At 51.3% G+C, this 22,921-nt stretch overlaps 1 protein-coding gene across 16 annotated transcripts; it reads left to right on the top strand.

The window, feature by feature from the left end:
* Positions 1-451: 451 nt before the first annotated feature.
* Positions 452-22,873, top strand: PRPF40B (pre-mRNA processing factor 40 homolog B). Of its 16 annotated transcripts, none has more exons than XM_063593518.1 (26): positions 452-761; positions 846-943; positions 9,597-9,740; positions 10,056-10,121; positions 10,792-10,819; positions 11,051-11,076; positions 11,211-11,321; positions 11,624-11,744; positions 11,834-11,858; positions 12,083-12,289; positions 12,529-12,652; positions 12,735-12,799; positions 13,297-13,461; positions 13,563-13,671; positions 14,041-14,191; positions 14,914-15,047; positions 15,668-15,782; positions 15,944-16,035; positions 20,117-20,233; positions 20,445-20,582; positions 20,790-20,885; positions 21,137-21,226; positions 21,433-21,607; positions 21,901-21,962; positions 22,071-22,214; positions 22,310-22,873. In XM_063593518.1, the coding sequence occupies exons 3-26, from the start codon at positions 9,597-9,599 to the stop codon at positions 22,400-22,402; spliced, it is 2,598 nt and encodes an 865-aa protein (XP_063449588.1). In that variant the 5' UTR covers positions 452-761; positions 846-943; the 3' UTR covers positions 22,403-22,873. The 16 variants fall into 16 exon arrangements, with proteins under 16 accessions (XP_063449588.1, XP_063449590.1, XP_063449594.1 ...); XM_063593520.1 differs by having other exon boundaries at positions 512-761; positions 21,140-21,226; XM_008951180.4 differs by lacking the exons at positions 452-761; positions 846-943 and adding exons at positions 1,602-1,799; positions 8,741-8,821.
* The last annotated feature ends 48 nt before the right edge of the window (positions 22,874-22,921 follow it).

The raw sequence follows: 22,921 nt of genomic DNA, 5'->3' as shown, positions 1-22,921 counted from the left end.
CTTTGCATGGGCAAATCCCCTTGGACCCCTTGCCCTGTGGGGAGGGCTGCAGCTGGGGGAAGGCCGGAGATGTGAAGGTACATGCCAGAAGAAACAGCTAAAAGAGGTGAAAACGTTGCCTCCAGAGAGGGGAAGACAATGGGGGCAGGGCTCTGCTGTTTGTCTTAACAAATCTGGTACAATTATTCGATTCTATATGTGTGTACATGTTCTAAGAAATATTTCATTAAAGAAAAGAAAAACATTTAAAAAATAAAAATGCAATTCATGAAAGTTCACGGAACCTCTGGACCACTTCTGCTATACTTAGAGATCTCAATAATAGTTTGAAAATCGCCCCAGCTGCGCTGGCATCGCGGCAGCCCCCGGGGGAAGGTGGGAGCGGTGGAGAGGCCGCGGGTGGTCCGTCCTCCTCCCCCCGCCCGCCCCCTCCATTCCCCTCTCCCGCCGCGGCGGCGGCTGCGGGCCGCGCGCCAGTCTCCTCACCCCGCCTCCCCCAAAAGTTTGAAAACCACAGGACCCAGCGTGGGCAGTACAGGGAGACGTCGTCTCCAAAAAGTTACAAAATTAGCCGGGCGTGGTGGTACACGCCTGTAGTCCCAGCTACTCGGAGGCTGAGGGAGAAGGACCGGTTGAGACCAGGAGGCTGAGGCTGCAGTGAACCCTGATTGTGCCACTGCACTCCAGCCTGGGTGACAGATCAATACGCTGCCTCAAATAAGAAAAGAAAACCGCAGAGCTGGGCCTTCATTTGAGACCATGTGGGTATCATTTTGATTAAACCACAAAGCATTTTCTCTCTACAGCAGCCCACAAGGGTGAATCCCACTTCCTTTTCCTCCCAGGTGTCACCTCTAACTCTTCGTGTCAGGAGTTTTTCTACCTCTCCGGAGTTCTTTGGATCTCAGGAACCTAGCACGGCATCACGCGAGTCCCGGCTCAGGTGAGGGGGGAATAAAGGGAACAGGAAGCGCCTTTTGCGGGGCTTTGCAGGCTGGCGGTCAGCGCCTTTCTGCACCCGTGTGCCTGGGGCCTGTCACTCTCCAGCCCCAAGGCCTTCAGCGCATTCCCCGCAGAGCGCCAGGTTACAGTTTCCTCAGCCGCACAGCAAGCATGTACCTCACATTTTTAACTTCTGTCAAAGAGTGGGCCCTGCTCTCATCAGTGCAGCGCTCAGTGGGAGCCAGGTCCCAAAAGTGAACTTCAGGGTCACGCGAGAAGCACGTGTACGCCCCACAAGGGCGTGATTTCGGGGATTTGTCTTTTTTTTTTTTTCCAAGCTGCTGTGTGCTCAGTCCCTGAGACAGACCCTGCCACCTCACAGGTGCTCAACAAATAGTTCTGGAGTTAACTAACTTAAAAGTACTGTAAAAGAGCTACACAGCAAATTAAATTTGCTGTGCAGCGCAAAGGCACCCTACACACTGCGTGAACGCTTCGGCTCCTGGAGCGCCGGCGACTGCGAAGCCAGGACGCAGGCAGCGGGGAGAGGCAGAGGCGCCGGCCCCCGACCGTCAGTCAGAGGCGGGAGCAGGCGTGCCCCGCCCCCCGGGGGGCGGACCCGGGACGCGGCGGCGCGGGGGCGGGGCCTGGTTCTCCGTGCCGGGGGGGCGGGGCCGGGACCGAACACACCGGGCCGGTTGGGGCCCCGCTCGCCTGCGGGAGCCACCGGAGCCCCGGCCACGAAGGGGTGCGACCCCCCCGCCGGCCCCGCCCTCCCGGCTGCGGCCTGGCCAATCAGAGCGGCTCTTACTGGCGGGTGGGCTGAGCCGGCCCAGCTGCTCGGAGGCTCTGGCATGGTAACATCCCCGCGCGGGGGTGGAGGGGCTCGGGGCGGTCCCACAGCGCCCCCTGCGGCCCGGGCCGCGGCCGAGGGGGCGGGGAGGCCGCTGGGGATAGCTGGGACCCCGGGGAGGGCGAGGGAGGCCAAGGGTGAGGGAAGAGAGCCCGGGAGGGGGGATGGGGGCGGGGACTGGGGGCGAAGGGGCGGGGGAGGCCATGATGGAGCCTGGCCGGGGGCGAAAGGGGCGAGAGTGGCGGGACTGGGTGAGGAGTGGGATTGGGAGAGGTGGGGGTGGGTTCGCGGAGAAAGATCGGGAAAGAAGAGAGAGGGTGGAGATGAGGGGACTGAGGGGACCAGGGGACAGGTGGGGACCAGTTTCCCCTCCTGGGATATTTGGTGTGCGACATGCCCTTCCCCCAGCCCCAGCGCCCGTTCCCTTTGGAAGCCTGGGTGCTCCTCAGACCACTTGGGGACTCCCTGCTTCACCTTCCTGCATTTGCAAGAGCTTGTCTCCTGAGGTGAAGAGGGGGCCTCTGAGGAAAGGGGCTCCCAGCCCAGGCCATCAACAAACTAACGACTCTGTGTGACCTTGGGCAAGTCACTACCTTTCTTTGGGCCTCAGATTTCCCATCAATTTTTTAAAAAAGGAAATGCATGAAAATTAAATCCCAGATCTCTTCCAGGGTCTAAATGAATAGGTTTTCGAGGAGGAAGTTTAGGAGAATGGGTTTGGTAGGGAAGCAAAGGAAAGGATGAAGATGGAGGCGAGGCCTTGGGCTGGGGCTGGAGAAATCCCCACGGGTGCGGGGGGGATGGTAGACAGAAAGCCTGCCGGGCTGGGGCCGGCTAGCCTTATCCTGTTGGAGGGATGGAAGAACTCTAAGGAGAGGAGGAGGTTGAAACCTAACTCCACAATGATGGAGACCAAAAGTAACATTCGCTTCTTCAGAGGGAGAGTGATGAGATGGCAGGATCAGAAAGAAGCAACAGGGGCCGGGCGCGGTGGCTCATGCCTGTAATCCCAGCACTTTGGGAGGCCGAGGCGGGCGAATCACCTGAGGTCAGGAGTTGGAGACCAGCCTGACCAACATGGAGAAACCCTGTCTTAACTAAAAATACAAAATTAGTCAGGCGTGGTGGCGCATGCCTGTAATCCCAGCTACTCTTGAGGCTGAGGCGGAAGAATCACTTGACCCGGGAGGCAGAGGTTGTGGTGAGCTGAGATCGCGCCATTGCACTCCAGTCTGGGCAACAAGAGCGAAGCTCTGTCTCAAAAAAAAAAAAAAAAAAGCAACAGGAAGATACTTTCTAGTAAGGCAGATCTTTGGGGAGCAAGAGGAAGAGTAGGGCTGGTCCAGGAAAGTTGGAAACTAGGATGGTCTTTGAAACGGAAGGGCAGGTGCTGTTTGGGGCAGCTGAAGAAGGGCCGCAGGTAGATCACAGGATAACCAGCTGGTCTCTCAGCCTTTTTTTTTGATGATGGCTACCACTTTCTGAGAGATGTGCCTCCCAGCCTTCATCTTCAGGAAGTGGGAGTGAGTCAGACCAAGCAGACCTTGGGAACACCTGGCTCGCTGAGGATTTCTGGATTGTGTAAGGATTGGGGTTAAAAAAGAAAAAAGGAAATGTATCTGAATGTAAGCAGTATCATCTGTGGCGCCATCATCCTTGCTGGGAGGCAGCTTTGTGAACTGGTTGAAAGCACAGGCTTTGGAGTCAGACTGCTTGGATTCCAAACCTGCCTCTCCCATTTAATGTCTTGGAACCTTGGTCAGGTTACTTAATCTCTGAACCTCAGTTTCTTTATCTGCAAAATGGGAATAATAACCTCTGAGATGGTTGCCAGGATTAAATGAGTGTTTGACACAGTATCTGGCTCATAATAAGTGCTCAGTAAATATTAGCTATTAGCTGTTATCATTCCCTCTTTCTGTTTTTTTCCTACTGCCTCTCCATTCTTGTTCTTTTCTCCTTTTATTCTTCTGAGTGCTAAGTTCTGAGATGCCCCTTAGATGTGAAGTCCCAGAAGTATTGATTGCATCTTTGGTGGTGGGAAAGGGGTGGCCCCTCACTGGCCCAGGTGAACATATGATGATCAGATGATCAAGTGTCTCTTCATCATCTCTCAGCCCACAAATGTGTTTTTGTTCCAGGGAAGACACAGGATCTGCTTCTCTTTCAGCAACCATTCTATATCCTTCCCTGTCACTAGTTAATGTCTTCATATTCTCACCCAGAAATAAAATAAGACCCAAAGTTTTATGGCACTGCAGCAGGTAGGAGAGGGACGGGGTGTTTCAGGAAAGCAGGGACACAACACGGGAAGCTCAGCGAAGGAAGGGCTTTGGAAGTTCTGTAGTAGTTTATGTTTATTCCATTGTTCTGTCCTCTGTGGGGAACTGTCCAGAATAGGCCAGTGTCTGAATCCTGGCCAGAGGTCTTCATCCCAAGTTGAAGATGACTGTATACAGTTAGCTTTATTAGGTTTTCTCATGCCAACATTTCAATCCAATTTCCTTTTTCCAAGCCACAAAGACCTCTGCCAAGCTACCTCTGTCACAGCGTATATGTCAGAGAATTTATACAGATGTACATATGCACACGTGTACACACTGTTTTCAAAGTGCATTTTAGGATATTCCAGTATGCAAAAATCTAATAAGGTTAGAGATGAGACTGCATTTTATCACAGCACTTTGTGTGCAGGGCCCTGACTAAACACTTGGGGGAGGTATAAAAGGAGAAAATTCAATCCCTGAATGTAGGGAAATCCCCACATGAGTGGGAGACAAGCAGTCCCACATGAAACACCCAGCAAACATTCACAGAGTAGCATGTCACTCTGCAAAGTAGTGCATCATTTATCCTGAAGGGACACAGGTAGGAGTGTGTGTATGTGAGTGGGATAGTCATAAGGGTAACCTGAAGGAGGTGAATATTGGATCATCTTGAACAAAGCATGAGACTGCAGAATAAAAGAAATGTGTTTCACTTGAGGGTAATCTAACAATTCTGTGCAAAGAGAGGAGGAGGGAAGCCATTGAGTCAGGATGAGCAAAGAAGAGTGTGGGGTGGCCTTCGTTGCAAGGCTTTGACTGTTAGATGAAAGATTTTGTAGGGTAGGCAATCGGGAACCGGTAAGTTCTCAATAAAACGTTGAATCATTGGTGATTTAACCACTTAGGTTGCAGGGGATATACTAGACTGCAAACAGACCTGTTTCATGTGGTAGGAGCTTTGCTTTTAAGGGAGGAGGGCTAGAGGGCAGATTGGATCCAGTCTCAGTTCTGTCCCTAACCAGCGGTGGCTCCTTGGACAGATTATTCCCTGAAAAAGGGGGATACCTTGGGTGAGTGCCAGGGTCTCCTCCAGTTCTGACATTCTATGTTCCCTGAATAACTACTAGACCTAACTTACCAGTGGCCCCCTACTGTTTTGTAGGACTTGCCAAGACCATTTAGTCATTCAGTTAACACATACTTATTAGCACCTAGTTTGTACCCATAGATGGTGGTAAGGAAAACACAATGGGAACTGGATATGAGGTGAGCAAAAACAGATGAAGTCCCTGCCCTTCAGTGTTTTCAGTCTAGTAGGGGCCACGGATATTATATTTCATTAATTCTGAGACTCATATTTGAACATTTGTCAAGTCAGGATGCATCTTCAAATTGACAGGATATTATAATTTAATTGGCAGCATTTGTTTTTTATTCATGCCAAATAGAAAAATAATATAATCAGGATTATACAAATAACTATAAAATTCTAATGGATAATTGCTGAAGGAGAAGGTACATGGTGTTGTACAAGTATATAAAAGCGGGCTCTGACTAGTTCAGGGAGTTGGGAAAAGCTTTCGTGAAGAAATGATTGGTAGATGTGAAGTGTAGTAGGCAAGGTGTGTGGGGTTGGCAGGGCCAACCCAGTTTTCTCAGGCGAAGGTGGATGCCTGAGGTGGGAGAGCTGAGAGAAGGTGAGTAGGGCTGGAACTGAGACCCAGGAGCTCAGCATGGGGGAGGTTGGCAAGGTAGCTGGGTAGCAGACCCCCTCATAGCCTTACTGGGTAGGGGGTTTACTATTTACTCTAAGAGCAGTGGGAAGCCATTGAAGAGTTTTAAGCAGGGGGCTAACAGTCTGAGGTGCACTTTGAAGAGCTTGTTATAGCTGCTGATTGGAGTGGATGTGGGGAAAACAGTTGGGAGGCCACTGCAATTAGATGAAAAAAGATGGTGGCTTGGGCAAGATGGGTGGTGGAAAAGGAAATGGAGAGAAATAGATAGATTCAAGAAATCTTGAGGAGGTAAAGTTAACAAGACTTGGTGATTTATTGGCAAGGAAGAGGGAGTTGTGGAGAGTGACTCATAGGTTTCCATTTGGACAATTGAATGGTGTGGTGCCAGTCTCTGAGACGCCTCTGAGGCTCCCCTGGAGCCTGGTAGGACCCAAAGATGTTAGAGAGGCTCCTGAGGCAGCTTGAGATGGGAAAGTGTGACACAGAAAATTGTATTTCCTCCACTATTGATTAGTTTCTGACTTCCCATGCTGAGGAAAGCGTCAGGGGCAAGAGCAAGTCTGAATACAGAACTAAAGCAGTTGAGCACTTAGAAAAGATGAGTCACATTGGAGAGGTTTAGCTCATACCCTTTTCTTCTTAGGACAAGATGAAGGACAGTTGTTTGTTGTTGTTGTTGTTGTTGTTGTTGTTGTCTTTTTGAGAGTGTCTCACTCTGTCACCCAGGCTGGAGTGCAGTGGTGCAGTCTCAGCTCAATGCAACCTCCGCCTCCCGGGTTCAAGCAATTCTTGTGCCTCAGCCTCCCCAGTAGCTGAGACTACAGGCGTGCGCCACCACACCTGGCTAGTTTTTGTATTTTTAATAGAGGTTTCACCATGTTGGCCAAGCTGGTCTCGAACTCCTGACCTCAGGTGATCTGCCCGCTTGGCCTCCCAAAGTGCTGGGATTACAGGCGTGAACCACCGCACCAGGCCAGGAACAGTTTTTTTTTTTTTGGAGATGAAATCTCGCTCTGTCGCCCAGGCTGGAGTTGGAGTGCAGTGGCACCTCGGCTCACTGCAAACTCCGCCTCCTGGGTTCACCTCATTCTCCCACCTCTCCCGAGTAGCTGGGACTAAAGGTGCCTGCCACCACGCCTGGCTAATTTTGTTTTTGTATTTTTAGTAGAGACAGGATTTCACCGTGTTGGCCAGGATGGCCTCGATCTCCTGACCTCATGATCTGCCCTCCTCGGCCTCCCAAAGTGCCGGGATTACAGGTGTGAGCCACCGCGCCAAGCCAGGAACAGATATTTTAAAGGCAGACATGAAGGGCGTTTTTAAATGCTGAGCATTCTCAGCATAGGGGAAATTGGCAGCAGTGAGGTACCTTCTCTTCAGCCAGATACCACCTTTCCCCAGGATTCCTCCCTATCACCCCCTAACTTTCAGGCAAAGAGGCAGAAGGGCTGGGCCCTTTAGCTGCATCTCCAAGCCTCGGTTCACTTACAGTGAGTTTGTTTGTTTTTGAATGGGCAATATAGTCATATGGCTGCGTATTCAAAAGATACAAAAGCCATACAGGGAAAAGTCTCCCCTTTATCTCTGTCCCTTTCTACCATTTCTTGTGTATCATCTTTTGTCTCTGACTTTTATACAAATGATAAAAGTTTGCTGCACCTTGCTTTCTCTCCCACTTGTTAATACATCTTAGAGATCATATCGAGACAATAAGCTTCTTCATTCTTGTTTATAACTGTATAGCACTGCATTTTATGTGTATATATAATTTCATAGCTCCTTACTGGTGTCTATTTAGGCTGATTCCAATCTTCTGTTTTTACAAATAATACTGAAATGAAAACCTTAAACATACAGCATTTTGGCCATGTAGGGCTATACCTATAAAATTAATTTTTAGAAGTAGAAGGTTCTATATAGAGATTTGTTCTGTTTGTTCTTCGTTCGTTCAATATTTGCTGAATACCTATTATGTGCCAGATGCTGGTAGGTACCAGGAATACAGCTTCCAACAAGTCAGATATGATCCCTGTCTTCATGGAATGTTATTACACTCTTGTTGGGGAAAACATATCCAGGCAAACATAATAATTACAAAATTATGTACATGAGGAAACTAAAAAGGGGATCAGATAGAGAAATAGGAAGGAGCTACTTTAAATACAGTCAGGAAGTTGTCTTAAAATAAGTGATACTTAAGCTGAGAACTAAAGGATGGGATGCAGACAGCCATTAGGGGTAGGACAGGGCAACCTAAGCTGTTCAAAGCCTACATCCACAGGGAGATAGTTCAGGATTTGTAGAGGAGGGGATGGACACCAAAAAGGGGATGGAGATAAAGCCAAAGAGATGAAGTTGGCGATTGGAAGTGGAAGATGTCAAAGAAAGTAGGTAGCTAAGGATGAGGTCAGTTAGGGGAGGAAGCTGGTCATGAAGAGATGAGAATTAGGGAGACAAGCATTTTAAAGGACTAGCGACTATTTGTGTTGAGAGAGCTTTGGATTGAATCTCTGTAACTGGGCTAATTAGGGGAACTAGAAAAGAGGCGACTCCCTCCCTAGATACTTTGGGAATAAAAGAGACCTCTAACTTATTTGAGAGAGGCACAGCCTTGCCCACAGGCAGGATAATGGATTAGAAGCCTTAGGTAGAGCCAGTCTGTGCCTGTAGTGAAGCCTCCTTCATCTTTTCTGTTGCTTTGACAAAATGGAAACTTTCAAAATAAAGATGACATTCAAGGGGCTCAGCCAGCTGGCTCTGAGCTGGCACAAGAGAGAGCAAACCTACCAAGGGCTAAGGGCTTGGGGTGGGCAGGAAATCGGGCTTGAAGACCCTCCTGAACTTTGTGCTCCTTTTTCATCCTCACCACTTCTGCTTCCCTTCTGCAAAAAGCCCATCTCTGTGCCCATCCTGGGTCCTATGACTTTTCTCTCCCTCAACAGTCGGTTCCCGATTCTGGTCCCCGGCCCCCAGCAGCGCCTGCCCCCTTCCCACCGGGGCCCCCCATGATGCCACCACCCTTCGTAAGTTTTATGTCTTTCCCTGGGCTTGGCTTTTCCAGCCTGCACCCCCAACTCCCCAGCCCCTAGCCACTGCTGCATCACCAGCACAGTTTTCCTGTAATGCCCCTTTTGCTGACCTTGGAAGAGGGATGGTTTTACTTGAGCATTGGGTTGGGGAGAGCTGTTGTGAAGCCCTCAGTACATAACATTGACAATTCCCCCTTTGTCTTTTTGACCTTAGGACACACTGGGGCTGGAGGTAGGAGAAGTGGAAGGGAAAAGACCCCATTAATGTGAGGGCAGGGTGGGACTATCTATCTCTTTCACTACTCCTTACCTATGCTCTTTAAATATGCCACGGAATTCGGGCTGGAATGGCATTGGTGGTCATGAGTTGGAGAGAAAGGGATGGGAGGCAGGGGACTGGGGTACTTGGGTACCTGGATACTTGCCTTCTGCCCCTTCATCTGAGAGGCCTCTTTGGGGGAGAATTGCTGAAGAGGTGGAGCCTTCCAGTCTCAGTCTGGTGCTGTTAAACTTCCCTTATTCCTTTCCTTTCCCGTTACAATTAAGAAGCTGTGTGCTTGCCTGTTAGACCCCAGTTGTCAGTCTTTCTCAGTGGTGAGGAGGGAGGCAGTTTCATGCCTTGTGCTTCTCAAACTAAAGCCTTGGAATTGCCTCAGAGCAGGGTGGAGGGTCGGGGAGGGAGGTGGTGGATATTTCCTGACAGGTCCTCTCTGCCTCTGACAAGGCGATGTCTTCCCTGCTCAGTATCTCTTCCTTTACTCATTTCCAGATGCCCCCTCCAGGGATCCCCCCACCCTTTCCTCCGATGGGGCTACCCCCCATGAGTCAGAGACCACCAGCTATCCCCCCCATGCCACCTGGCATCCTGCCCCCAATGCTTCCACCAATGGGGGCGCCACCACCACTCACACAGGTAATTGTCTCTCCTCCCCTGGGGCCTCAGAAAACCCTGTCAGTTTAGCTGGGGGTGGAGATAAGAGCGGGCATGTAGGCCTCAGAAACTGGGGACAGAAGGGAGCTTTGGGCCAAACCCATGTGGATTTGTCTGCTGAATGACTGAGACAACTCTCAGGCAAGGTGAGAGGCCAGAATCTGGGGATTGCCTGAGGAAGTGCCCAAGTGAGGGTCATGGCTCCAGTGAGATGTCTCAGGACCCTTTGAGGTACCCTGTCCCTCCTGTTCCAGCCCTTACCTTGGTGGTTGGTTTCTGTCTTCTTTGTATCCATAGATACCAGGAATGGTACCTCCGATGATGCCAGGAATGCTGATGCCAGCGGTGCCTGTCACCGCAGCGGTAAGCACTAGGGGCCAGCAGGTAGCAGGCTCTGCCCTGCAGTCCCGTGAGTCTGACTTGGAATGCAGGACTATGACCTCCGTTCTTTCCCTCTTCTCATCGCATCCACCCAGGTCCCCGGCAGCACTCCCCACACTCAAATGCTTCTCGCCAGCCATGTACTCAGCTCTTCTAGTTTCCCACTCATCCCCAAAGGCATATACATTCTCTTGTTACTCACGTGCCTTGTCCAGCTCCCTTAAGGAGCACACTTGTCCTCACAGAGCCACACACTGTGGACACATGAATACAGTTCTTCACATCCTCTTTGTCCCCAGAAGAGTCAGTAGCACCTGGGGATCTTGCTGTGCCTTCTTATGCTATCGCTCAGTGTAGCAGAGTCTGGGTAGGATATAGAATTTGGCATCCACTGTGAAGGAATGAGCCTCGGGAGTTGTCTCAGCAAAATACTCTCACTTGAGGAGAACGAAGAATGGAGCTGCTATGCGATTCTCCCTTGGGATCCCAGAGCTATGGCCCTGAAGGGTGGGGGAAGCCTGTTAGGGAGCAGAGATCTCTAGGAGCAGGACACATGGATTCTGGCCTGGCCTGCTTCTCCATCCCCCATGGCCTGGGTCCTGGGGGCCACTGGGCTTGGCCCCAACCCTTCCCCCTCCTCTTTCTTCGGCAGACGGCTCCGGGTGCGGACACCGCCAGCTGTGAGTCTTCTGGGGGCCTGCTCCCCCCAGGCTCGGAGGTTGGGGGGCATAGGGGAGAGGGGACCGTGGACTGGAGCCCACCCTGGATCATGCCTGTTGGGATGCCAAGGAGTCTGGGATATTGATGGGACCAGGGGACTATTTACTGGGGCTGGAATACGGGAGGCATAGGTGGGAATAAGATGGAGGTCGGAGCAAGGACTTAGTATGTATCCTTTGGCTTTTTTCTAGCTGCTGTGGCTGGGACAGGCCCTCCGGTGAGTTCTTCCAGCTCAGGGGTCTCTGGGTAGAAAGCCTGAGAGTGGGGGACTGATAGTTAAATCTTTGGGGTGAGGAGAGGCTTTGGAAAAGGGGCCTTGACCACCATTCTGTGCCCCCCCCCCCCACCCAGAGGGCCCTATGGAGTGAGCATGTGGCCCCAGATGGGCGCATCTACTACTACAATGCTGACGACAAGCAGTCCGTGTGGGAGAAGCCCAGCGTGCTCAAGTCCAAGGCAGAGGTCCTGAGCTGGGCTTTCTGGCCCTTCCTTTCAGCTGCCCTGACCCTTCCAAGTCCTTGGCCTTCCCTTAGTCTCTAACCATATTCATGATGGTTCCTCTGATCCCAAGGTCCCTGACCATTCCTCACCCTCCCTGGAAATGCCTCCATAGGATCTCAAGAAGTCCACCTTCCCCAGTTTGAACCAGGCCAGGTGGTAGCTAAAGGTTCCTGTGTCCTCTACTCACTGGGTCCCCTTAGCTCCCCTGACTGGCTGGAGAACTTGCCCATCCCACTGATGGCTCCTATCCCATCCACTTGCAGCTGCTCCTGTCCCAATGTCCCTGGAAAGAGTACAAGTCGGACACAGGCAAACCTTATTACTATAACAACCAGAGTAAAGAGTCTCGCTGGACCCGGCCCAAGGATCTGGATGACCTAGAGGGTGAGATGTCCTACGGGTGGGCCAGGTCAGGAGCTCTGGGGGCTCCCTATTGCCCCTGTGACTGACTGTGTTATCTTTTCCCATCGCAGTTCTAGTCAAACAAGAGGCTGCAGGGTGAGTGACTTGCCCACCTATCCATTTGTAGTTGGGGCACCTGGAGTGTGGAAGTAGACTCTGTCGCCATGATCTCTACACTGTGGGAGGAAGAGCCAGCTCTGTCTCCTTGTGGAGTCATCCCCTCTGGCCCCAGTCCTTCCCAGGATAGAGAAACCAGCCAGCCCCTGAAGTCCTCCATTCTTGCTCTCCTCCTGGACACTGCCCTTCTGGCTCATCTGCAGGAAACAGCAGCAGCAGCTGCCACAGACACTTCAGCCACAGCCGCCTCAGCCACAGCCTGACCCCCCACCTGTACCTCCTGGCCCCACCCCAGTGCCCACAGGCCTCCTGGAACCTGAGCCAGGTGGGAGTGAAGACTGTGATGTGTTGGAGGCCACCCAGCCCCTGGAACAGGGGTTCTTGCAGCAGCTGGAGGAGGGCCCCAGCAGGTGAGGGCTGCCCCCCATGGCATTCCCAATGTTGGCCTCAGACTCCCAGCCTGGTTCAACCCTTGTCCTCTGCTGGGCCTCTCTCTCAGGAGGGGTTTGAAGATCTGGGTGTGACCTCTGAAGGGCAGAAAAAGGCTGCCCTGGGGAACAAGGAGGGGGTGATATGTTGCCAGGAGTTCAGGGCACTGAAAGCTGTGAGAGCTGGGGGACGCTGTGGCTGAGTCCCCTGTGCCCTCCAGTTCTGGACAGCATCAGCCACAGCAGGAGGAGGAGGAATCAAAGCCAGAACCAGAGAGGTCTGGCCTCAGTTGGAGCAACCGGGAGAAGGCAAAGCAGGCATTCAAGGAACTGCTGAGGGACAAGGTGCTGGAGTGGGGCTCCCAGGGAAGGTTTGGAGGGGGCTGGAGTGGGGCAGGCCCCATGACTCCCACCTGCTTCATTCCAGGCTGTCCCCTCCAATGCCTCATGGGAACAGGCCATGAAGATGGTGGTCACCGACCCCCGTTACAGGTAGGCCTGGGCAGAGGGAGCCAGGCCCTGTTCATGAGAGCAGCTGTGCTAGGGACTCCCTAAAAAACCCCAGCTCAACACTCAGCCCTAAGGGAACCAGAGTCAGGACAGTGATAGATTGGGTTGGGGTTCAAGGGGAAGAAAAGCTGGAGGGCCTCCAGGAGAAGGAAAGGAAAGGTATCTGACACAACATGTTCAATAAATGCTTCCTGAATTGAATCAAACGGAATTGAATTAATTGGGGAATGAGGGTGCTGGATAGGGTGACTTGAGAACCCCAAAGGAAAAGGGCCCAGTATTTGCAGTGTCTTGGAGCTGCATCTCTTTCCCTCACTTCCTGTCACCCCTACTTCTCCATGAATGGTGTTCAGATCCCAGACATCTGTGCCCTTGGGGCCCCTGCAGCCTGCAGTGTCTCATGACCCTCCAGTGTGGGCTGTGCAGGGTGGTTCAGGGTGACTTCTCTATCCCCACCCCACTCCTACCCTCTATCCCAGTGCCTTGCCTAAACTGAGTGAGAAAAAGCAGGCATTCAATGCCTACAAGGCGCAGCGGGAGAAGGAGGAGAAGGAGGAGGCCCGGCTAAGGGCCAAAGAGGCCAAGCAGACCCTGCAGCATTTCCTGGAGCAGCATGAACGCATGACCTCCACCACCCGCTACCGGTCAGGGGGCCAGGCTGGGCTGGGGCTTGGGAACCCTGAGAACACAAAGGTCCAGGGTCTCTGTTCTCTGTCTACCTACTCACAGCTTATATGCTCCACAGGCGGGCAGAACAGACCTTTGGGGAGCTGGAGGTCTGGGCTGTGGTCCCTGAGAGGGATCGAAAAGAGGTTTATGATGATGTCCTCTTCTTCCTGGCCAAGAAGGAGAAGGTAATGGTCCCTGGGCAGAATCCTTCAGCCCATCTCATCCTGGACTTTCCTTGTCTTTGCTTTGTTATGGACCCTAGCCATTTACTTCTCTACTTCCCCAGTGTCCCAGCTTCTGACTTGGAAGCTGGTATGGGACTTGCACATCTCATTTCTGCTCTGGGCCTATAGTCCTGGGTGTAGCGGGGAGGAGGAGTCTCTGAGAGATGGGTCTGTAACCTGTACTCCCTCCCCTTCCCTGAGACATGAAAGTCTTGAGTATGGCCTTCTTCCTAGGGTTCCCTAGCTACCTTTCCCCAGGTCCTCCTCTGCCCAGGCCTACTTGGGTAGCTCTGGCCTGCCCTGCCTCACCCTGATCCTGTGGCTCCCTAGGAACAGGCCAAGCAGCTCCGGCGCCGCAATATCCAGGCCCTAAAGAGCATCCTGGATGGGATGAGTAGTGTCAACTTCCAAACCACGTGGTCCCAGGCCCAGCAGTACCTCATGGATAACCCCAGCTTTGCTCAGGACCATCAGCTGCAGAGTAAGCCTGGGCCTCCAATCCTAGCTATCCCTTTCCCTTTCTTTACTGGACCTGGGACCCCAGAGTCTGCCTCACCCCACTCCCCTGTACCTCCTGCCCTCCCGGACACCCTAGGAGTACTCAACACTCACCCAGTCCTTGTACCTCTTTGGACTCTGGGGATACCAGAATGTTTCAGGACACCCCTCCCTCTGGGGTCCACTGTTGGCCTAGATATTTTGTGTCCTTGGAGGAGGAGCTCTGGGATAGGAATCTTAAGTCCTAGAGATGTCAATGATGATTTTAGCTCATGTGAATATGGTCTTAAAGCATCATAGAACTACAGGCCTTAATTGGTCACGTTACAATAGACTGTTGTTGGCCTGTAATTACTGATGATACTCAAATTCACTTTCTGAAATTGCATCAAAGCCTGATTGATTCCCAGTTCCCTAAGGTGTGAAACCTCAGATCCCAAGACAACCGGTTTCATGTTATGGCTTCTAATAACTGAATTCACAAGAGCTGAATACTTGCTTATTTATTCTTATACAATTAATGATCCCCTCTTAAGAACTACCATTGCAGTGGCTGCTCCCACAGAGCCCCCTCCAGGCCCTTCCCCCACCACCCTGGGTATCCCTAGCACCTGTAGGACAGCATCGTTGAAACATTAGGGGTGCTGGGGTCTGAGAGGGTATCCTGCTGGGACAATGCCCGCTGAACCTCCTGCCTGTCTTTAGACATGGACAAGGAAGATGCACTGATCTGTTTTGAGGAGCACATCCGAGCTTTGGAGAGGGAAGAGGAGGAGGAACGGGAGCGGGCCCGGCTTCGGGAGCGACGCCAACAACGCAAGAATCGGGAGGCCTTCCAGGTATCTTTGCTGTCCTTTCTAGATCAGAGCTCAGCTCTGCCCTAGAGCACAACCTCTCCACCCATTCCCTGCCCCCTTCTGGATACGCTGCCTGTTCTTTCTGTGCCTAGCCCTGTCCAAGCTCTATGAGACCTCTCTCTGCCTGCAGTCTGTTTCTGCTGTACCTCCTCAATTCTGGACTGTGCTCTTCTAGGGAGACTAGATGTATGCACCACCCAGAAACTGCCAGTAGAGAGCACCCTACAGGCATGACTTGGCAGCTAGGCCATGTTTATTTCCCTTGGTGGGGCACCCGACAGGCAGAGTTTATTCCCTCAGCTTGGGGGTGGCAGTGGTGGTGGTAGTGCTAGGGGTTACTGCAGGCAGGTTTCTGTTTCTTTGCCTCCCGGGACTGGCTTGTTCTCACTTTTTTGTTCTGTCCCTCTCTGTGTATTTACATTCTCTCTTTTTGCATTGTTCTCAGCCTTCCATCTGCATCTCTTCATCTCTGCCTCTCTTGCCTGCATTTCCTCAATCTTGATTGTCCCTGCCTCTTCCTCTGCCATTCCCTCTCTTCCCCCTCATTCTGTGGCTCTGCCTCCCTGTCTCACTCTCCCTATAACTGGCCTCTCCCTGCTCAGACCTTCCTGGACGAGCTGCATGAGACAGGGCAGCTGCACTCTATGTCCACCTGGATGGAGCTATATCCAGCAGTCAGCACTGATGTCCGCTTTGCCAACATGCTGGGCCAGCCGGGTAAGGCAGCCAGGCTAGGCAGCCAGGCTCCCCCTTCTCTGGCCTGGCTTCCTGCCCTGCCAGCCTCTCTGCACCCCCTACTCCCGGCTCCTGTCCTCGGCCCAGCCCCCAGGCCTTGGGAAGCTGCCGCCCGCCAGGCCCCCCTCCCTCCCTCCTTACAGGCTCCACCCCTCTGGACTTATTCAAGTTCTATGTGGAGGAGTTGAAGGCACGATTCCATGATGAAAAGAAGATCATTAAGGACATCCTTAAGGTGAGGGAGGCTGGGGTTATGGATGGATACAGGATGGATGCAGGGCACACTCCCTGCAGAGGACTCCCTGATAAGTCCTGTTTTGCAGAAGCATTACAGCTTGGTTCAGCAGATATCTACTGTGATCCTTTACTGCACACTAGGGATACAGTAATGAATACACAATTTCTACCCACAGGAGCTCATGGTCTAATAGGAAGATATACATGAGAACTGTTATACAAAGGGGCAAGTGTTATTACAGAGACAGGAATCTGAAGAACTAACATTTGAACTGTGCATTTAGAAATGAGTAGGTGGAAGAGGTTGGAGTGTACACGGGGTACTAAGAGCAAAGGCAAGGGGGTGGAAAGGGCATGCCAGGTCTGAAGAGGAAGAAGCATAGCTAATTGTAAACTGGTAGCACACAGATTGTTCTTTCTGGCCTGTACAGTGTTCTGTAAAAATTTGGAATTTGTTGCTAACATTTTAAAACCAGGAAACTTCACACAGAAAATCTGAATCTTTAGCTTCTCTTGTCAATATGGATTATCTAGCAGTACTGAGCTGGATTTGCAAGGCATTCTGCAGACTCAAGCTGAGATGCCACTTTAGAAAGGGCAAGTCATCCTTCTCACCATTCCTTAGTGCCTTCTTGATACTGTCACAAGTGTCAGCTGCCATTTACCATCACACATGGCCTGTTGCTCTTCTTCTACTGGAGAAGAGAAATAGTTCTCAATATTTACATCTTATCAAAAGTGGAAAAGTGAGTGAGTGATGGACTAAACCTTGTGTTCCAAAAGAAAAAAACAAAGAGCATATTTCTTTATGGAAGTGAAGATTCTAATGCATTTGAGGAGATAATACAGTACAGTGGTTAGGAGCGGGACTGGAGGCAGACTGCCTACAGTAAAAGTCTAGCTTAACTGCTTGCTAGTTGTGTGACCTTGGATAGGTCACTTGACCTTTCTGACCCTGTTTCCTCATCTAAAAAATGGTGAGTGTTCCACCAGAGTACACCTAATTACAGAGATTAAATGGTACCTGGGTTGAAAGGGATCTGGAAATAAAGCTAGAAATGTCTCACTGCATATACATTTCTTTGAAGTACTGTTTTGCCTTACAAATTCACGTAGGTGTTGCATTTTAACACCATATTACCTATTTAATATAAATTTAATATTTTAAATTACTTACCATTAGGTAAGATGTATCATACTGTCCTGAGGTATCCTCTCTTTCTCTGGAACCACATGCCCCAGCTTGGAAGTAGAGCCCTGCATGTAAAGTGCCTTGAATGCTAAAATAAGAAATTTGGATTTTTCTCTCGTAAGTAATGAGGAACCGGGGAATGATCAGATTAGATGGTGTATAGTAGAACCTTTCAGTCTAGAGTACATACTTATGTCCTTAGGGAAGGTGGTGGTGCTAGGTAGAGCAGTTCTTGAAGCCTCAAGATACTAAAACTGATAGTGGTAATTCAAATAGTCATATTCATCTCACTTATCCCCAGACCTCTCTCCTACTGTTGGGGCTACTTGGTACAAAAGTCCAAGAAGCACTAGATGCTAGGAGCTGGGTTAGAGGGATGGAAGAGGGTGAGCAGGGAGAAAAGTCAGTAGGCTGTGCGGGAATCTTGTAGGAGGTGACCCTAGCCGGGGGCAGTGGGGACAGCAGAAGAGAGCAGGCTGTAGTGCTCCAGCTGTTCTTCTGAGACACTCTGGGTTTCTGTGTAGGTGCCTTGAGACAAGCAAGGGTTGGAGTTGAGTATGGGGGGATTTGGTGCTGCTTCCTGTTTTCAAGTGAAGCAGCTTGAATCTTTTTTATGCATAAAGGTTCTACGTAAGATTTCTATTTTAATAAAGTTTCTGCTGTTTAAAAAAAAAAAGGGAGAATTCAACACCAGTGGGATAGAGTCACTAAGTAGAATTGATAGATTTTGTGAAATGGAGGGAAAGGAAGGAATCAGGTGTCAGGGCAGTGGATGATGGCACTATTGATAAGGATAAAACAAGAAGAGCAAGGCTGTAGAAAATAGGAATTCTATTTGGGGAATTACTCTCAAAGCAAATATATTTTAAAACAGAATAATCGTATAAAGTAGAAATGCCTTATCCTGGGATAGCTAAATTTTATTGGACGATTAACTTTTAGCCACAGAGTGGCTGGTTGATAGGCCTGTAGGGGCCTATCCTCACTGAGTCCTGTCTCTCCACACAACCTGAGAAAGCAACTTTTTTAGACAGTTCCCTTCCTCTTTCCGCATTTGGGTTCCTGCCTATGGAGGGCAGATGAGCCCAGGAGTCCCTCTTGCTTTCCACAGCCAGGCAGACCATGATGGTGCCTTTCATCCCATAGGATAATGCAAAGAGCCCTGGACTTAGAACAGGCAGACAGATCCGGGTCAGGGAGATCCATGGAGGATGCTCATGAGAAATATATTCTCTTGAGATCGGTTGAATTTTAAGTGTCTGAAATATCCAGTCTAGGATATTTGAAAATCAGGAGAGATGAAGGATGAGATTGCGAGGGAGTACAGATTGGGTAGTGAAAGAGGACTAAGTGCTGTTCTCAGGAACATGCATATGCAAGAGAATAAAAGGTGAGAGAGGGGGCGACCTGGAGAGGGGAGTGTTGAAGAAGTAAGTGGTAGAGGCACTGAGGACCAGATGAGTGAGGACCAAGAAGGCGGCCTTGGATTTGGCTAGTAGACACAAGCAACCTTTGGGAGAGTAGAGTCATGGAGGTGGCATGGGGGCAGCACATGTTTTAGAGTCAGATTACTCCTGGTTGCTTATTGGCTCTGAGACCTCCGTAAGTTCCGTGTCTCTGAGCCTGTTTGCTCACCTGTAAATCAGGGATAATTCATAGGTAAGGTTGTGAGAATTAAATAACATCTGTAAAGTGTCTAATAGGTTCTCAATAAATGTTTATTCCTTTTCCTTTCTGCTGCATTTCAAGAGGTTTTGAAACAACGGAAAAGAGCAGAGGTAGTTAGCTTGATGAAGGGGAGAGCATGGTGGAAAGGATGTTCCAGGTTAGGTGAGGTGTCTGCTTGATGGAAGGAGCCAGTAACGAGGGTGACTTGGAGCTTTCAATTCCCTGAGAATGAATGCTGTGTTGATAAGGACTGTAGCAGGGTTGAGGAAGTACCCTTGGAAAGAAGAAAGAGGAGCACACCTCTGCCATCAGCAAAAAGGCCAGAGGAGGTGAGAGCTATGTGGAGGGAGAGAAAGGGAATCTGGCCTGTGCTTAACTGACGTGAGAGCCAGACTTTGAGCTCCAGTGGCTTCATTTACCACTCATGTCATCTTGGGCCAACTGAGATCACTTTTCTAAGCCTCTGCTTCACTGCAATGTTGTGAGGCCTAAAGGAGAAGCATAGAGCCTGGCCTGTGGAGATGTTTTTAGTACTGGTGGGGAGCTGCACACCTGGTGGCCTCCGTTTTTCCCATGGACTAAGTCATCTGGGTGGGTGTGGTGCTTGAAAGCAGACACTTTGGGGATAGAGAGACCCCCCAGGGTAGGGTTCTTGCCCAGCCATATATCAGCTGTGAGACCTTAGGCAAGTGCTCTAGTTTCTCTGAACCTTGGTTTCTCCTTCTGTGTAAAATTAGGATACTAGGACCTATTCTTAAATGTAGAACCAAGAGTATTAAATGAGATAATGTGTGAAACACTCATCATGGTACCTGGTACATAGTAAGCACTCAATAAATAGACCCAAAGGGTTGGGGCCAGCAAATGTTGATTGAGAATGCATGGGAGCACTGCTGAGCAGCAGGAGGGCCCAGCTGGGGCCAGAGCTTTAAGCCAAAGGAACAAAAGTTAATTTTGAGAAACTCAGCATTAATCAGCAGTTGGGAGACATCTCCCAACCCCTTCGGCTCTGTGTGACATCCAAACCAAGGGTAGGCATGGGGGCTTAATTGTCAAGTGATGAGGACTTGGATAACTTGGTTTCTAATGCAGACCACAGTCCTGTGGATCTCTTCCAGAGGCAAGGGCCTTCTTGACCATCTGTAATGTGACCACTCTGCCTGCCAGCTTTGGCCTCAGGCACGTGGTGCCCCTGCTTCATGCACTGCTGTACCCACAGGACCGGGGCTTCTGCGTGGAGGTGAACACGGCCTTTGAGGACTTCGCCCACGTCATAAGCTTTGACAAGAGGGCTGCCGCACTGGACGCAGGCAACATCAAGCTGACCTTCAATAGTGTGAGGGGCTGGGCAGGGCGTGGGGAAGTTCTCTAATTCATCCGTGTCTTGCTCCATTCCTTCTCACTCACTGTCCCACTGACTATATTCCCAATTCAGGGGATGGTGGTAGAAGCCCAGACCCTAACTTTCCACCTCCTAAAGTATGCCTGAGTGGGACTTGGCATCCACCCTCCTGGGTGACCCTGTTCCGTGTCCCTTCTTTCCTCAGCTGCTGGAGAAAGCAGAGGCACGGGAGAGGGAGCGGGAGAAGGAGGAGGCACGCAGGATGCGGCGCAGGGAAGCTGCCTTTCGAAGCATGCTGAGGCAGGCTGTGCCTGCTCTGGAGCTAGGCACTGCCTGGGAAGAGGTCAGGAGCGTAGCCTGGCCCCAAGCACCCCTCAAGCCTGAGGGCAGCGGTGCTTCACCACTGAGGGCCCACCCCAGTCACGTCACAGCCCTGGGCCAGCTCCAGTTCCCTTCCTTTCTCTGCCCCAGCCCTGCCCTGTGCTCATGGCGGTGTCCAGGCCAGGCTGAGTGGGGCCTAGTCTGATCAGCAGTGCTCTCCTCGTTCAAGGTCCGTGAGCGTTTTGTGTGTGACTCAGCCTTTGAGCAGATCACCCTGGAGTCGGAGCGGATCCGGCTCTTCCGGGAGTTCCTACAGGTGCTGGAGGTGAGGCAGGCTTGTCCTCTGGATCTGCCTCAGGCCCTTGAACTCATTAGACCAGTTCAACAGAGACCTCAGTGGCCTCCCTCTTACCCTTAGGGCACTCCTGGCCAGCTAAGGAAGGGGAGGCCTGAGGATCCCTGGGATAGGCAGAAGGCTCTAGTCTGAGAAAGGGAGGCAAAGCCAGATTTTAGGAAGTAGGATCCTTCCTGGGGCTAAGTCTGGTGCTGTCCTCACCCTTCTTCCTCTGCCTCTAGCAGACTGAATGCCAGCACCTCCACACCAAAGGCCGAAAGCATGGCAGGAAAGGCAAGAAGCACCATCACAAGCGTTCCCACTCACCCTCAGTGAGTAAGCGGGTAGAAGGGACATGGGGTGAAGCTGGGTTGTTTTGGGGAAATAAACACTTTGTTTTCCCCTTACAATATCTCCCTTGGAGGGAAGTTTGAGGATTCCTTTGGCCCTGGGTCCTTCTCCTCTCTTGAATTCCCAGACGAGGGCTTCTGGAGGGCAGAGAACCTCTGCACTGACATGTATCTGCTGATCTGCCCAGGGCTCTGAGTCAGAAGAGGAGGAACTGCCCCCACCATCTCTCCGGCCCCCCAAGCGGAGGAGGCGGAACCCCTCAGAGTCAGGCTCTGAGCCCTCTTCCTCACTTGATTCAGTTGAAAGTGGGGGTGCTGCCCTTGGAGGACGGGGCTCCCCTTCCTCCCATCTTCTTGGAGCAGGTAAGCAGTTGCTGTGAGCGTAGAAGCTGGAGAACTGTTGTCCCAGACTGAGAGGATGCCCTCCACAAGCCCCAGCTCCTTTGAGGGTAGACTGGATTGGGAGGGCTGCACCTGTGGAAGTAGAAAGAACTTCCTCTACCTGCCCAAGCAAGAAGCTGGAGAAGGAAAACTGGACTTAGACTTCCTCAGAGCATGAGGTTCCTGCCTGTGAAGAATGAACAGAGGGGCTAGAACAAAGAAAAAGAGCCTGTCTTTCTCCTGTTGGGACTTAGTAGGGATTTTTCTATCTCTAGATCATGGCCTTCGGAAAGCCAAGAAACCAAAAAAGAAAACTAAGAAGAGAAGACACAAGTCGGTGAGTGAAGGAACTTCTACCTAAGCCCCTGCTATTTTGTGAGTTCTGTTCTACCTGCCTCCCAGGCTATCCACAGGAACTGAGGAGGTAGGCTCTGGACTCTTACAGAATAGTCCTGAGAGTGAGACAGACCCTGAGGAGAAAGCTGGCAAGGAGAGCGATGAGAAAGAACAAGAACAGGACAAGGACAGGGAGCTCCAGCAGGCAGAGCTCCCTAACCGTTCCCCAGGCTTTGGAATCAAGAAGGAGAAGGTGAGGGGCAGGGGCCCTAGGCCAGCCAGCACGCTGGTCAAGCTTCCACAGCGCTCAGTGCAGGCTAAGGGTGAACTGTGCCTTTGCTCCAACAGACAGGCTGGGACACGTCAGAAAGTGAGCTGAGTGAGGGTGAGCTGGAGAGGCGGCGGCGGACACTCCTACAGCAGCTGGACGATCACCAGTGACCCAATGAGCTGTTCTCTGCCTCGGGTCTGTGTGAGGCCATGGCTCCTGGGCCACCCTCACCGTCTGCCTCAGACTTCTTCCTTAGTCTGGTCTGTGTCCACTTTTTCTAAAGTAACCCCACCCCCAGCACACCATTGTTGGCACCTCTCAAGGTTGCTCTTGGTGTTCAAGGGTCCCCTACTCCCTGGACTAGTGCAGTCCTTGCCCTCAGCCCCAGACCAGAGATGGGTGGTATATGCCATGTGGGGTGGGTGATGCCAGTAGATAAAAGTGTGAGAGAAGGGGTCTCCAGGGAAGTCACAGGCTGTTGGACACAGCCTGGGTGGCAGAGGGCAGGGTCATCACCCTCTAGCATCAGTGCCTGCTCCTGCCTGCCCTGGCCCTGAGGCTCCACCACTTCTTCCTCCACCCAGGACCTAATGTACGTGTGTTTTGTTTTTTGTTTTTTAAATAACACTATTTATAACATGGCCAGTGACTCTTTTCCATGTGCTACTGGGGCAGGCTGGGGACTGGAC

The sequence above is a fragment of the Pan paniscus genome, chromosome 10 (genome assembly GCF_029289425.2).
Source record: "Pan paniscus chromosome 10, NHGRI_mPanPan1-v2.0_pri, whole genome shotgun sequence".
NCBI classification, from domain to species: domain Eukaryota; kingdom Metazoa; phylum Chordata; class Mammalia; order Primates; family Hominidae; genus Pan; species Pan paniscus.
This window is presented reverse-complemented; position numbering and strand designations above follow the sequence as displayed.

Bases quoted from the DNA above. Each gene is read 5' to 3' on its own strand.
- PRPF40B (XM_008951180.4), top strand. The intron at 13,462-13,562 runs GTCAGGGGGCCA...TATGCTCCACAG, and splicing joins ACCTCCACCACCCGCTACCG to GCGGGCAGAACAGACCTTTG. The intron at 21,227-21,432 runs GTGAGTAAGCGG...TGATCTGCCCAG, and splicing joins AGCGTTCCCACTCACCCTCA to GGCTCTGAGTCAGAAGAGGA.